This window comes from Nomia melanderi, chromosome 9, assembly GCF_051020985.1.
Source record: "Nomia melanderi isolate GNS246 chromosome 9, iyNomMela1, whole genome shotgun sequence".
Lineage (NCBI taxonomy): Eukaryota > Metazoa > Arthropoda > Insecta > Hymenoptera > Halictidae > Nomia > Nomia melanderi.
In genome coordinates this window covers 11,647,766-11,664,949 of record NC_135007.1, presented here as the reverse complement: position 1 = coordinate 11,664,949, position 17,184 = coordinate 11,647,766, and the positions used below count along the sequence as shown (strand labels likewise).

At 42.8% G+C, this 17,184-nt stretch overlaps 1 protein-coding gene across 1 annotated transcript in view; it reads right to left on the bottom strand.

Annotated features, from left to right (window-relative positions):
- The window catches only part of LOC116432825 (uncharacterized), a 474,592-nt gene that overhangs the window by 447,510 nt on the left and 9,898 nt on the right, over positions 1 to 17,184 (bottom strand). The window contains exon 2 of the mRNA XM_031990240.2: positions 6,492 to 6,542. Within this exon, the coding sequence (XP_031846100.1) occupies positions 6,492 to 6,542 (51 nt within the window). The remainder of the gene's footprint in view (positions 1 to 6,491; positions 6,543 to 17,184) is intronic.

Below are 17,184 nucleotides of genomic sequence, written 5' to 3'. Positions count from 1 at the left end.
ATACTGTAGCTAGCAAGAAAATACTGTAGTTTCCAGAGCGATGCTGTAGTCTCCAAAGCGATACTATAGCTAGCAAGAAAATACTGTAGTTTCCAGAGCGACGCTGTAGTCCCCAAAGCGATACTATAGCTAGCAAGAAAATACTGTAGGCTTGACAGCAATATTCTAACTACCAAGAAACTACTGTAGATTCCAAAGTAATATTGTAGCCACCCAGAAAATAGTATAGTTCCCAATGTGACGGCGAGATTCGCTCTTAGAACCTACACTTCCCATTCGTAGCGAATGTGTGAAGTGCACTCAGCCGTACGCCGGCGACCGGGCACCGAATTATGATTTTTCGCGGCCATTGATACGGGGCCCGATGAAGCTTTAATGAGGAGCCGCCTCTCCGCGCGTTGCTTTCCTAGAAATTTTTAATCAGCGCCCGGCGTGGTTACCGGTCGTAATTATTCAGGGCATAACCCCCCACGCGTGTCTGCGAAAGCGAGAATTACACTTTTAATTTGAAATGTATTACCCTCGACAAAAGTGTGCAAGGGGATCTAATTTAACTGCGGCAGACGTCATTCGCGCGAAGTGTCTAGGTTGGGTACGCGTTTCGCCGAGTTGAACGAGGTGTCTACGGAATAGATGATCTTCTCGAGAGCGAGGAGAACGGGGAGTGGCGAGAAATGTCATAGTAATATCGATGACGCGTGTTTAATGACACTCGATTATCGACTGAGGAAACTTGAATATTTGACCGTGAACACGCATCGATCCCGACGAATATTATTTTACGCTAAGTGCTCAGTGAAATCTGTGCATCTAACGAAATTATGCATCGAATGTCAATTACTTCTCCGTGATAATGCTGCTCGATTAAGATTCTTACGAAAGCGTTCTCCGAAAGAATTAAATCGAGCTCACTAACGCTCTCAATCGAATTGGAATGAACAGGTTTCAGACAGTAATAATTCACAATCGCATGAATATTCAAGCCTATATTTGTATGCAGCTTGTCGCGCATCGAAACATCATCGGGAGAGTAGTGCATCGATACCGGATGAATAAAAGTACGCCTCCATGAATTCCAGAAACTTTGCGCCGAAGAGAACCCGAAGAATTACTTTTCGAACTGCTTCTTTTCCTTTGTGAGCGAACGTTCCGGCGGACAACTTTCCTATAAATCGTTGAGATGAAAAGTTCCCTTCTGTTCGTTGATGTTATTAAAAGTTATCGCCGGGTTCGACCAATGTTTTCGTTACCTGTTTCTGTTGATTACTGAATAAATTATAATTATGGAAATCCGCAAGTTTCGCCGCGGTACACGTGGGGAGTTCCCGATTTGAATATCAGGTTTAATAATACATTGTTATAACAATAACGTTGCACTCAGGTGCGTCGGAATAACATATTTTACTCGCATATGTTGCAACGGTAATATATTAAGTGGGCAGCTCAATTAACGCATCGTCCGTTGTTACAGACTTGTAAAAAGGTAAAATAAACTGCTACCCGAAAATTGCGGGCAGTTTGCTTTAACGATGATATGTGCACGTTTATAAGCGGAAATTTTAGTGTTCATCAAAATCACGTTCCGCGCGGGTGTAATTTAGTTGAAACATGATTGTTTGGAAAATTTTTATTGCAAGTCACGAACAGTTTCGGAATTAATAAACTGCTTTAAAACGCTAACGAAGTTATACCGAAGTTTATCGAGATAAAATTCCTCGGTATATTCCATGAAATATAATTGATTCCTCTTGATTCATACTTCGCATCGCGCAGTGCGGTATTCGCCCGATCTGAGCGGCCAAAATTAAAGACGGGTTTACATCGACCTTTTACACGCAAATGTGAGAATGTAATGTAATAGTATACAATAAATGTTCGATCAAATTTTTAAAATGGACTTTTTCCCGACCAAACCGTGCGAATACCTCAATATGCATCGTCAGGAACTTCTTCCTCAAAATCGATTTTCATTCCACGCGTCAGTGAAAATTTGAAGATGTTTCTCGCGCTTATTTATCATTTCCGATCGGCCAGCAACTCTGATTCCGGTGTTACAATTCAACTTTCAGTCACGACTTTGACAGCCAGGTATCTCATTACATACCCATTAAACCCGGAACTGCGACGGTGGTAGTAAATTAATTAGAAGACCGACAAGGATTGAAACACGTGGAATCAAGGAAGCGAAATTCAGGCGGAAAGTGATCGAACTGTGATAGCTGCACAGTTATCCACCATCTCCAATGTTACTAGATATATGGTTGTTAATTAACGTCAGCTGCCGAAAGCAATCAAACTGTACGACGCATAGACGACGTTTATCAATTAATACGTTTCTAAACAGAATTAAGATCGTGTCATAAACATATTGACTAAATGTTTTCATAGAATTTACCGCAACTTCGACTAATTTAGAAATCAATGCACTCTCCCGTGTAAATGCACGAGCGAGCAGCCTTAAGAAACATTAACATCTCCGTTGTTTCCCTGCAATAAATTTCCATTAGAAGCTCGCATAAAATTCCGAGGAACGTGACTAACAGGCTAAAAGCTTCGATTCAATATTTCCCAGTAATTCTTGAGCATTCAACAATAATCATTATTATTCTCTACGTTCCTCTTCGATCTCTATTCTCCTTTTACCTTGCATTTCGAATATCTGTAAAAATCTCAATGGATAATAATGAATATATTCATTGAAAGAGATATTCTAAAATATTCGGAGACGTAAATCTCGTAGAATATTTCCGAAATAAACCACTAATAATGAACGAGAATATTCAGAGCGCATTATAACGTTGAAGAATTTACAGAACCGTAAATGTTTAGCCAATTATTTCCAACGTCTGGTTCAGTATCATCAGTATTATATAAGACCTTCTAATAGCAACTTCCATACAGAGAAAGCATCCGACCGATATTAGCATATAAATAGGTATTAGAAATTTGTATAGTCCGCCATACTACCGCAGACGTCTGTTTCGCGTGTTACGCGTATTTCATAGGAGGTTAGTCGAACCTTCGGGGCATAATCTCACCCCATCCTCTAGTAAATCAGCATCGAGTTCATAGTAGTTATCATTCACAGACGCTTCAATGTTCGTCGGACTGCTTCGGAAATGGCGGAGTCCAGCCAGATACAAAATGGCGGTTACTGCTATTGTGCTCTAATAACAATGCACTCTACAATGTTATCATACACGCCAAGTTTACTAACAAAATATTCAACGTACGTAACAAACGTTGTACCATGTAATACCTGACTTCAAAATCTAACTAAATATATCCGTTTTTACAGCAAATCACGTAATTACAAAAAAACCGTTCGTAAAATCATCAAACGTTTAATAAACTTTCCACGTTCAAACCACTCGGAACGTATTAATTTATCTCTTTGCCATGCCATAATTGCAAAATTATTTCGGTCACAAATTTGCCTCGATGCTCGCAAAAAAATTTCCTGAAATCTGAGCGTACCTCTCGTCCCAGAATTCTGATACTTTTTCATCCCCCTCTCGACGCATGATAAATTCGAAACGTTCGCGAGCGCCGTTCCATTTCCGATCCGAGGAAGCGGCGAATTATAAGTGACGTGTGCCAGGGACTCGAGCAAACAACGATCCGGATCGTACCCGACAGACTACCGCGTGGCTGGCTGCGCGTTTCTTCCCCCGAAAGAGGAAGGTCGCGCTTCCTTTTTCGTGGAAACCCGGCGGTGGGAGAGATACGAGCACCCTCCTGCCTCCGGGAAGCTCTTTTCCGCGAGGATGGTCCTCCGGACGAGTCACCTCGGCAAGCAATCTCACGAAATTGCACCGCGCGATTTCACGTCGTTTCGCAGCGTTACTACTCGCGTTCCCGTCTTCCCGTTTCCCGGCTCTCGCCGTGTTTCATTTGCGCGGAGGCCGGGGACACGCGGGCAAGGCGAAACAGAATAACAATCGGGTTCCCGATCCGGGCGCGACGGAGTCCTCAACGTGCCGGGGAAGTAATGCGATCTGGGTTAATTCCTATGCGCCATCGACGACGGAACGATTATTTCTGGACACCTAATGAGGCAAATTTTGGACCCAAAACTTCGTTTGTTGACAAATACGCTTCCGATGGATTCGATTCGATGGGGTATTATTGTTTCAATGGATTTACCGTGTGGAATTATGTATATTGAAATATTTTTTGACATTTAATGTCTTTGTTCTCATTTATGAAAAGCAAGCGATGAGGAGTCCTTGAAAAAGGCTTCGCTTCTAGGATAATAATCTGAGAAAAGCCACAAACGGCCAACGAGAGCAAGGTGTTAAGTACCTTTTTCGTGAATTAATTTCCATCTACCTCGATACGCGATTTTCCACCCTTCGTTTCTACAAAACCAGCGAATGTCACTTCGACGTGTGCCCATGTTAGTTAGCAACGACGATGAAAATGGCTTTTACAACAGAGAAACAAGGTCAGTCACGGCAAAAGTGTAATTACCGAAACTTTCTTCATTATAATTGCGCTGGGGGGGGTTTGTTTACGAAGTTACCGCGCGGGTGGGCGTTTTATAAAAACACTCGACCGGGCGAATAACTTATTCGAAACGTCGCGTCGCGTCGTTGGCTCGCGCATGGCTGGCCGGGTCCCGTCAAATGGCTACCGGTAGCTTCACCGGCGAGCCTTGGATCCGCCTGTTTTCCCCGACAATTTTTCCAATGACCGAGAGGGACGGAGATACCCGGGCGTTTTTGCCTTTTGTTCGGCCCTCCGGTTCCCTGTCTGTTCCGCCGGGGGAAAAAAGTAGGCCCAGTGGGGATTAAAAACCAAGCGTCCCGGTGTTACGTGCGCGGAGCTAGATCGCGGGGCGAGTATGTCATTTAGTGGCTTTGTTCGCCCGTATGCATTCGCCCGGCGCGCTCTTGCCAGCTGTCGCTCAACACAAACAGAATTTTACATAACGGAGCCTCCGCGAGAGCCCGTCGCGCTGTCACTGAACGCGCGGACCTGATTTTTTTACCGGGAAGGAAATCGCCCGAGCGTTTCTGTCCATCGTTTGATTGGCCCGGACGGATGGCACTAACGGCGAAGAGCTCATCGAACATTTCACTTCTCGCGGAGATTTGTAAGCTTCGAATTCAGGCGTTAGTTTGATCTTCGGCGGTTCGAAGCAAATGGCTGATGAATAGCTTCGATTTATTTTATACTTGAAGTTTTGACAATGGCACTGGGGAGGCGATAATAAGATTGGTTAGTGGAAGTTAGAAGAATTAAACTATGATATAAATGAATCAGTGGGTTTATAATATTATAGCAACATAAGTGTACTGTACAGACAAACATCATCATTCGCCAACAAGTCGAATATGGCTATAATACATTATACAATGCAGTTTTGCAAACGAAACCCTCGATAAACACGGATGCCACTGTTACATCGGGAACACTAATCACTCAGTCATTAATACTCTATACGCTGATCGACGCGCACCGGTATTACAAACAAGCACCGATAAACAATACTAATTAATAGCAATCGATCATGGGTCGGTATCAAGTTAACAATTCAGCAAAGGTATGAATCGCCAATGGATTATTAATTAGATATTACATTGTATCGCGTGCTCGTAAACCACAGCTTGTTAGCTCCGGCTGGTATCGAATGATTAATCCGGTTAATGTAACGCAAAGTGTTCGCGGAACTTAAAAACTCCGACTTGTTCCATCATCCGGCGGAACCCATCAACGATTCCAAGTTTGTCCGATCAAGTTTCCACCTTGCGTTAAACAATCCGACGTAATAACAGCGTTTGCGAGCAACTTACCAGCGCCAATTAAGACTTGAAGCACCGCGGAGTTTAATACCTATCAAGTAAATGGTATCCAGTTCAGGTGGGCACCGCTCATCGTAGAGAACGAAAACATAACCGAGGTTAATGCTCGGCTGCCGCGCGGTCCGCGACGAGCAATTCCGCGGCCGTAAATTACAAGCGAGCATCCGGATGATGACGTCGTTCCCGCCGATACTTTTGTCGGCAAATAGAGGCCGGCGAACACGGGGGAACCGCGAAAACTAAAGTCGTAAAATTATACGCTCCCCCCTGCAGCCCCGTCTTGAGCGATTTCGTGGCTCGCTGCTCGCCGAAGACATATATCCAATAGGCGGGTAGGGGAGAAAAAGAGTAAGGGGGATTGGCCTGGCGGAGGGGAAGGGGTGCGTTCACCTATCTCAACTTCCCTCGAGGAGGCCGAAGAAGCAGGAGGCTGGGTTGGGGGTTCGGCTGAAAAGTTGTTTGCCCAAAAGTACGGCGAAACTCGGTCGTGTGCATCGATCGGGGGAGCTTCTAACGAGCTCTTGCTAACTAGTTTGGAGCGGGATCGTTGCCGCGGACACCCTATTTGAATTCGGTCTTTGTGCCGCAAAAACTGACGGGCGGCCTGCGGGGGCGGGGCTGTGTAGGAGGCAACGGCTGCGCTGCAAGCTGTTGTATATGCATAATACTCGTGGAAAAACTTACCCGCACCTTCGGCATCTCCTTCAGGCCGATGGCTGGCTGGCTCCTGTTGCTCTGTAACAATAACCACAGAATACGGTCAGCGAAATTAATTAACACGTCCCGCGACGTTAATTAGAACCGACTTCGGCTTTTCTGTTACTTGGAAGGGAGTACGGGGTTTGTCCGCGACGGATCGATAAACGGGTTTGGGGATAATTATTTTGAATACCGGGGTTCCTTTCTTGCGAGCTTGTTTGTTTCGTGCTTTGGGAAATTCGTGTGCCGGCTATTGTACCGCGCCGTGGCGCGTGAAAGGTGATATTATGTAGTTATAGTATCCGTTGAAATAGTTTAATCTTATTAGGAACCAATCTCGAGGAACCGTCGGTAAGAGACTGTGAACGTGAAATCAGAAAGTTTATGATCCGCTGATTAGGTATGAAAAGATAGTTCGGAAATGTTCGGTGGGTAGTTCGGATTCTAACAGTCCAATGTCGTTCAATCAAGTTGGAACGGAAGACGCCGCGTAAAATCTTTCAAGAGATTTTCTCAAAATTAGCCTCGTCAGTGCTGAAACGATGAAACGACTTTACGAGGGGATAAAACCGCTTCGGACTGCAGTAACAAAAGTCATCGTGTGATACATTTCGAACGGGAAAAAAGGAATCAAACCACGGTAGACGGAATTAAATGGTTATTCGTGTGATTTAATATGAAGACATCGCTAGCTGTGTCGCTGCTTCATCGTTCTACATTCCCATGTTTCCTTCGTATATTTCACCGCGCGAAGTACCGGGGAAAACGCGTTAAAATACTTGCATCGATCCTGATATTATTTTCAAGCTATTGCAGCAGTTAACAGAGGGAATAAATTTCCATCGGACGCGAATCATACGAAACCGGTCAATAAAACATCGCGACGAACATCCGCGGTCTACAACAAATTCAAATTACAAGTCGCGGGACAATGAATACCATGTAAAAAATGCATGCTACGAGTTACAAAAGGGGCAGAAGATTTGTCTCGTATGTTCCATTGAAAAATGTATCGCTATCGCGTCTTTTGTGGTGTTCCGAATGTTGTGCCGCGATAGCAAATAAATCCGCGGGCAGAAAGGCCGAGGCGTCGTGCCGTGCTGGAACGCCGGCCGCAGGGACAAACGACAAAACGATAAATTCAGGAAAACTGTCGAACCGTGCAGTATCGTCGTGTCGGCCCGTCATTCCTCGAAAAGCGTAAATCTTAATTGGCCAATCGCAGCGAACCGGGGCGGCGCGCCGTTAACCAACGACCACGGAAAACCCGGCGCGGTAACTTGTTTCCGTCCGACGACGAGACCCGTCTAAGTAGAAGCCGGCCGACTGCTTCATTGAGACCGCTATTTGCGCGATCAATGCGCGCGTTAATTAATGTATTTCCGTGGCACGTCACGGAAACGTTCCTTCCCCCGCCTTAAATTTCTTGAAAGAAGTCAATGACGATTTTAATTAACGCCGGAATTGATTACTCGGCGGACTGTTACGTTCCGCGGGACTTATTCATCGTAATATTAAAATTTGCGATCGATATCGTGACGTTGAGAATGAATTCAATAAGTATTCAATTAACTGCAGGTACGTCGTGTTCAATGCTGCACCGTAGTTCCATCGGTTTCATTTTCTATTACTTAATAAACTGAAACTACGCTCCGCGCGGAATACCCGCCTTTCCTTTCAAATATTGGACGCCATTTTGGAGAACAAGAATGGCTCTTCTTAAATCGAGAGTATACTACACAATTCATCGGGGAGAAGGTTATTGCATTTGATAATGGAAGTATTCAAACTGGGAGCTGTTAATTTCGTCAATATTGGAAGAGGATATTAGAGAAATTTTAATGAAACTCCTTATTTTCCGATGTTTGTGCGATAGGCAGCGTTGGTTATCAGGAAGAAGGTTATTGCGTTTGATAATGGAAATATTCAAACCGGGAGCTGTTAGTTTCGTTGATGTTTCAAGGGGATATTAGAGAAATTTTAATGAAACTCCTTATTTTCCGATGTTTGTGCGATAGGAGGTCGCAGCGTTGGTTACTACTGAACTCGATATCAAAAGCTCCCCTGGCCTCGGAAGACTGAAGATGTGACTCCGTATCATGAAATTTGAATTTCAATTGCTCCCGGTGCCATCAACGCGGGGAATATCGATTGTAACGGGGCAAGAGTGTCTCGATGGAGATTGACAGGCAGATTGGCGCGGCCCGCAGTAACACGAAATCAACAATGAGAACCGGATTGAGAAACAATGAAAATAGTGAGACGGTTAAGATAATTAAGCGGTTTATGCGGACTAATTCCGGATAATTGCATTCGGCAATTAGGCCAATTACTTCGATGGTTGGGCATCGTGTAACACCGGACCTTCCTGACGCAACCCCAAATTATCACGAAACAGCCGAACAAGACCGTAACAATTATTGCCCCCAATGTCTCTTCCTTGCGCAACGATATTCTCGTTGAATATTTTTCTCTATTCAGCTTGTAAAATATTTGACACGTTACTGCCCAAATTTTGCATATTCATAGATAATGTATTCCGAAACAGTACTTCGGAGTTACGACATAAATTACCGCCGCGAGCTTGTTCTCTAATTTTCCGCGTTAAATTACCTGCACCTGATGTATCAAAGTTTATACGATTCGAAAGTTATGCAATAAGCATACTGCCATAGAGTATTTTATGATTTTAATATTTTCATGTTGAATACGGGGTTTATGTCGAGTGTTTGTGCTAACATTATATGTTCCATTAATCCTCGAGATAAATGTTACTTCGTTAAACTTTAAACCTAAGTGAAGGTTCGCAGTAAAATTATACTTTGATGGCTTGCCTGTAGCTGTTGCAGTGGAATAGTAAATGTGGCCTTCCTAAAATTGTACATTTCAGATTAAAATATTCTAAGTAAAGCTATACATTATATTATAGTAACATTTGCCTGTAATTCATCAGTTAGTTGGTTAGTAATATTAATAATGAATAATTAACCTGCTAGTAGCATCTTTTCAGATTCGTGTATCTGCAACTTGGAAAATCATCTTCCACAAACTGATATTTGTCATGGGTCTTCTAACAACATTGCAAATTAGTTTTGCAGTACTTAAATGAGCCTTGTGCTTAATTATCACAAAGAAATGACACTTGTCAATAATGGTTTTCACTTTTCACTTTTGAAGCACAGTGAGCTACTCAAACTTTAAACCGCCAAATGACATTTACGTTGCTAGGGCCAACAACGTGATACTTTAACAAGATCGTCAATTGTTTCTGTGAAATGAAATCAGTCGCGCCATCTTTCGGGAATCCATGAAAACAATGGATTCGGCCAATCAGATGCAAGTGTTCCTGTGCAACCTACTCGCAGACTGCTTACAGCGCCATCTGCAACGTCTTGGAAAGCACATTAGGCGGAAGAAGTTTTCGAACAGCACTTAAAACAGTTTAATGGTGAAATGAAGTGTGGAACGTGAGGCTGCGGGCTGAAGACTAATTACAAATTTAAATTATGTTTACTGTCACCCATCAGAAGGTAAATTAGCCAGATCATACAATAATAATTTAAGGAACCAGAAAATGAAATTTTAGTAAACTATTAGCCTCAATGAATGTATATGTATTAAATTTAAACATCCGACGTTACGACGCCCAACAGTCGCCATATTCCCAACGACCGTTGAAAGCTAATGTACAATAAATTAACGTAAATAATTTAACGAAATTTTCATTTGATTTCGTTCGTTTACAATGAAATGTTAGCAAGCCGCTCCGTTAAATATTTACATTTGCCCCAATACGTTCTGTAATTTATACGGAAAGAACTATAATTAATTTCCGTACGATGCTGAAGTATAAAATTCTTTGGTCTGTTCGGAGCATTCGCAAAAGAAAACGGACGCGGAAGATCGCTTCAGAAATTGGAAAGCCCGTATGACTGCAATCATTATTACAGTAAATGGTCCCTAAAATGGATCAAGTGGCCTTGTGTTCGGTAAAGACCACCATTAACTTCAATCGACTTTCTTTCGAGTGGTCAGTTGACTTCTCGGCGCCATTACGCTTTAAGGCGAATACACACCGAAGCAACTTAGTTCCCGCGAAAACACAATAAATCAAGCAGAAACCAACAGAAAAATTAATTTGTCCTCAAATTCGCGGCAGACCTTTGACGTTACTAATCGTTCGACCGAGAAACGTTTGAAAGAAATACAACAGTGATTTCCGTTACAAAAATCTAACGAGAGGTAGACATTTCCAACAAAGCGACAAAAGCAGCGAATTTCTGGAAAAAAGAGGAAAAAAAACAGACAATACCGCCGACACAAAGAATTTATTCGCTAACGTGTTACAATGAAAAGCTGCACTATTTCCCTCCGGTTCGAATACTCGCGAATTCACGCTGCAACGGAGTCGTCCCTAGCGGTGGAAGCTCATTTAAAAAAATAATCTGGTTAAGATTCACGAGAAACGAGCGAAAAAAGTTCCCGTGGAAGAAGCAGATCGCGTTATTTCCCTGCCCTGTCGCGCGAGATATAACTAATTCGGAAGTTTAATCAAACTTCGGTGTTTCTTGCCGCGACGCGACGCGGCGCGGCGCGGCCCGGCATCGAGTTTGGCAACGATGGCCGCCCGTTGTCGCTGTATTTGTAATCGCTAGGAGTTTTCTATCGAGTTGTCTCGGTGCTCGGCCAAACGGTAATATTCGAGAGTGGCTCGACCCAGTTTCGATAATTGCGCACCGGTCAGGTTCGTAAGTTCCTCGATTCTTCGGCTGTTTCGTCCTCCCCGCGGCCGGTCGCCATTTTTCTCGCGCCCTCTTCCTCTTCCTCTCTCTCGCGCTCTCTCTCTCTTTCCCTCCTTCAGTTCTTGCTTTCTCCATTTCTTTCCTTTTTCTGCCCCTTCGTCTATCGGCCGTTTAATCGTTGCAATCCGAGTCGCATCCAAAAGGCGAAGGCGACCACTTAAAATAGAAGACCGAGCGAAAAGAGATGCGGCCGCTGCGAGAATTCGATGGCTCGTCCTGCAGGAGTCGTTTTCTTTTCTTCGGGGACGAAACTTCTTCCTGTCTCCGGGAAGTTTCGACACTTGCACGAGTAATTCCGTGAATTTATCGGGTCGCGGACGCGTCAACTTATAATGAGATTAAGTGTGGATTGCGCCTTGAAAATTTCATGTCGTTATCCCTGCCTTTCGATTTATTCCACGTTCGTTCGACGTTGTTTTTGCGAAGCTTTCATTTAACTTTTCTTCCGAATCTCGCTCGTCGGAAATACTGTTACGATATTTCTGCTACTGTCAGTGTGTTTAATGGCAATTAAAATTTCGTTTCTCCGTTACGTGTTTGGCTACAGCACCGATTGTTTCGATACCTTTGAACTAACATGAACAAAAACGTATAAAATACCAAAATCCGTGACAGATGATTAAAATTTGAGGAATATTGAGATGGGAATTTTATATAAACGTTTCCCCTGTTATAGAATCCAATCCGTGTATCCACACAATTTTGCCGACGATAAAGCCGCAATCCCAAAATAACCACTTGCATTTATGCGCGCAATGGTGTTCCAAAATTACTGGGTAATGACCTCGTACTGTATACAGTATAACTTTACAGTATTTAACCTCTCGCGTTCCATTGACTCTGCTATTACAACACAAGTGTTTGGCATCGTACGTGCCGTGGTGTGTATAATTTCGAAATATCAAGCTTAACTCTTCAATGCATAAGTATGAAACAAATCAGCAGCGTAAATAGAAATAAAGTTCAGAATATTCACAATTTTCTCTTCAAACTTTTAATTATCGAAATCACTGAGATACTTATTCAATGTCCGAAGAGTTACGTAACTACATTAAGCAGATTATTACTGACTCTTTATTGAAACACATAGAAATGCTCCAGTTCGTGGCGATCGAATTATTGCAGTCTTAGTCGAATAAGCGCGGTCGGTTAGGTTTGGTAGCGCTAATTCGGCGGCAACAGGGAGAATAGAACGGGGAATTGAATACAAATCAATTTACTGGAACGAAGCGCGGCGCCGGCAGGATGTGAAAAGTCCATCGGGCGGGTCACGTACAAAGAAAATGAGAATTCCACTTTGCCGAGAAGCCTGCTAGCTACCTTGTGCGACGTGCCGTTCGGATAATTATATAGTCACCTGCGGCGCTTTGCGCGATTGAGAGACCCGCGCGAAAGTGATATCTAATTCCGGTGGAAACTAGTTAGATTCCTCCGGATCGAACGTTACCACGGTCCCGAGAAAAAAGAAACCGCAGAAAAATTGCGGGCACGTTCTACTTTTTCTAGGACTCGTTAACAGCGCAATGTTACGGGTGTAATTTAACCACGGGTTTTCAAATCGTTTCATTCAATGTGTCGAAGCAGCAGGACTTGTCATGTCTCAGGGTTAAAGAATTCATAAATCTGGGAAAACAGTGAAACAGCGGAAACTTAATTGACCCGATTAGTCGGGGACATTGCATTCAGGGCAAACCAGTTTCGCAACGAAGAATAGTATTTATTATTTAATAGCCGAGGAATTAATATAATGCCATGTCTGATGATTGGACAGATTCCTCTGTTCTCTCGTAATTAGCATTACTGTAATTGGATGTTATTAAATGCATGGTGCGCGATCAATAACCCGTATCGCGTTTTCATTGAAACCGCGTATTTTTATATTCAATCGGCGAAAAAGTTAATTTATACTTTCATGCATTATTCCGCAAACCGATGGTAAAATTGCTCTCTCGCGGAAACCCCGTGGAACTTGGTAAAAATGCGTTGTTTGGTTTCCGATGCCGCGAATTTATTAATGGGGAATTATAATTACAAAGGTGGCTGGAATGCAAACCGCCGCGGAATAATTACTCGTAATCGAATCATTTGAGACGCATTTAACGCAATTAAAATTTTATCGCGTTTAAACGCGTCGTTTGTTAGGCTCGTTAGCAACAAAACGGGGAGAAGAATATTTAAGGCTTCGTGTGGAATATTTTAATGTTTATCCGCGAATGTTTGAACATAACATTCGTTACAGATTAATGAATACGCATTCCGGACTAAGATATGAGATCACTGGTCCCCGATAATTCCTTGAAATTGTATTTTCCATGTATCTACCATGTTTTCCACGTGCCAATAATTAAACTTTTTTAAAAATAACATTTCTATTTCTATCGATGTACACCAGAGAGGTGTGCAAACGCGCCACTGATAAAACAGTCGAACAGGAAGTGATTTTCCGTATCAAATAAATTGAAAATACAAAATGCATTGCTGTCCCATGGGGGAACAACACCCGTGAAAGAATTTAAATGGAAAATTTGTTTAGCGCACGTGTTCTCGAATACAAGTGACTAATGCTTTTGTGTATTGTTCGTTACATTTTTACGCGAGCAAATATCGGCGATACCGCGTTATTTATTTTTCGCAGTAGCGTCCATTGTTCTCATCTCGTGTCAACGTATCCAGCAAGAAAATATACATTATAACTCTACTATCAAAAAAATTGCATTCCTATCTTCGATCGGTTTTCACCTCCCAAATCATCATACGTATCGCGCGTATAATCATAAAGAAATCCGATGACATTCAGCTAGATGAATGTGTAGTATTAATACAATTCAATCAAAGGATTCAATAGTATAGTATTACCATTTTGTGTATTTACCTTTCTAAAACCGCGCGACATTCAACGTGTTAAACAAACTCTCGCCTAACTGTGTCACTGGGAAATTAAATCCGCAGATAACACCGAACTTACGAAACGAGTTTTTCGACCCAATTGCCATCGGGTGCCCATTGTTCCCCCGTAATGAATTCCATCGTGTCATTTACCAAAACCGGATATCGCTTTTGTGCGACGTAGCAGCGTGCATCGGAACGATCCTGGGAGACGCGGAAAATATATCGCGTGTCGGATAACGCGACACGGCAGAAAGCAAGCCGCGCGGCCGTTCGATATTCGAAAACGAAAAATGGCCACGTGACGTATCGACGCGTCGAGACGCCAGGGTTCCGATGATGTTTTCGTTCGACTGATAATGGAAACTCAATTAAATACCTTCTGTTCGATCGGAAGCGGCGTTCGCCTAGCCCGTGACGAGCAGTCGATGGAAATATGGCAACGGTTTCGCCGGCCAGCTCGTTCCAGACCGTACGCGTCAAAATGGCGGCTCGTTCCGCCGAAGGAGACGGTAAATCCCACGAGGAACGTTTTCGATTCCAGTTCAATGTTTCGGCACGAACTTTTGATTCTTTCTACACTGTCTGCGCGTATATTTTTTTTCTCTTTCTTTCTGTTCCATTTTACGATATCCGTTCTTGCGATACCATCTTGCCGCGTACCACTCGTAAATTTTTTAGCCAGTGCCCGTGCAGCCAGGATAATTGTATCAGTCGCGGGGAAAATGAGATTTTCTATATTCTCACGAGGAATTCCATTCGGTCGGTTATTGGCTGCTATGTGCCTCGATCCTCGGGATGTGTATTCGCCGCGACGATTATTTCCATTATGGTTTCGATGTGTGAATGCCACTTTCACGGCGAGGGACGTTTAAGTCGTTTGTGGTGGATAAAAGTTGCGGTGCTTGATAGGAAAATTATATTTAATGTACCGGCCACATTTTTCGATAAGTATACGTAATATCGAAGTATTGGATATTGAAGTGGTAATATATTGTTGCTGAAAACAGGTTTGAACTTTAAAAAATTTTGCTGGTTTTATAATCTATTTTAGGATGGTCTCGATTTTTCTCGTGTTATTCGCATTTAATGAAGTGAAATAAATAATTAGCTATCCATGGTGATGCAGCCTTTTATGAGACTTTTCAGTTTAACAACCCATCGCGCAAGGGGAACTTGAAAAACTAAATGATGATTTTTAAGTGAGGATTTACGAATATTTCATTCAGGATTAAGTTCCTTATCAGATGATGAGCTCGTACCCCTCAGTTCGGAGCACCGTGTAGAGTAACCGAGATTAATTGGAAGATTACGAAATCGTCGAAAGGTACAGACACGCCGAGTTGCAGCGCAGACACCGGCAACATCGTTGAAATAGATTCTGAGTGTATTTCAAATTAAATGTTGATCCACATGATTGCGTCCCGGCGCGACCGATCGAACCACGATTTCGCTCAGCAAGAAACTTAGCGAATAGAGACACGGTCGATTAAGTATCAGTGCCTTCGTGCATGCAAGATTTGTCCAGTAATTTCAGGATACTCGTGACCGGCAAAGGGTGTTCCACAACTTCTGAACATCAAAAATCTCTTCATCACATCTACATTAATTTTCCTCATCTCACACGTCATAATAATCAATATCCCCTTTGTCCGTAGGTCTGATTACGAATACATACAACTTGAAAAAATATATAAAATATCCAAAGTGCTCTTTATATTCTTCTAAAAAAGAATTCTTTCTAATTACGATTTTATTTTTCGAATTATATTCATAAAAATTTTCATTTGCATAAAAATCCAGTCCATTCATTACTGACAAACAGGACTTCGATTCGCTCTAATGAAACGTAATGGAATAGGTTCCGGGGGATTTCATACCAGCAGAAATGAAACGAAATAAATTTAATTGGGCAATTGTTGATTGAATTCGGGGTTCCGTGTTTGAAGAGGATCCGAGATTTCCGGCGCGCCGGTACGTCATTTTACGTGATTGCGGCCGCGGCGTCGCGATTTAAGCCTGCTCTGCCCCTGCCTTCTCGTACGGTTATTATTCCCGTTTCCTTTCCTTTTTACGGCGGGGCCGGCTGCAAATTCACCCGGCTGTTTTATCCGCAGTTATAGAAGCCCATACAGGGCGGTGCCAAATCTGATTAACTCGTCGTTGCTCGCCGTTTCGTGTGACATGATTTTTAGTGGGACATGCAAACACACGGTCCATCCCCTGTCAAAGATATCCTGGCCCCAGCTGAAAGTCCATTGTTACACCGGACTTTTGTGGTGCGCAGGACGGGGATAGTTTTCGGCCTCGGCGGAGGCAGTTTCCATTTTGCCAGTCAAAAAAATGCTGAAAGTCTTTCCGCTATAGCCCTGCGCTGCACCAAGGTAGACCACGATTCCCTGTGTCCCGAAACTGCCGCGGAATGCGCGGTCTGATGGCTTTTTTTCTCGGAAACTGAGAATCGTCGAGCTTTGTCCGTTGCTCGTAAGAAAGATTCGGAAAACTGTGGGTGGAAGTGAATAATTGCGATAATTATTTTGTCGAGGATGCACTGGTGAAAGGAGATATATTTTAGTGATGGTAAAGATGAAATATTGTTATTTAAATTTCGATCGAATTTAATGAAAGTGTATTACGTAGTTTAATCGTATATAGGTAACAGAGAAGTTTTCTATATAAGTTAAATCCTCTCGAAACATCATTGTTATTTGCTTAATGAATTAACTTGATAGTAAGTGTGGCTGGAAACCATTAATATCAATTTGCAAGCATAACTCTGAGGGACGCGAGGTAGTTTCGCTCAAGTTTCGTGGATATAACAAGGTCCTGCGAATATACAAAATGCAAATTGCAGCATGTCTAGGAGGAATGGAATCGGAAGTTTTAATTAACCAGATTCGATGAAAAGGTAATGATATTTTTTGAAGGAATCTTAGGATATACTGAACAAAGTATTAAAATATTTCATCTCCGGCAAGTTTAGAATTTTA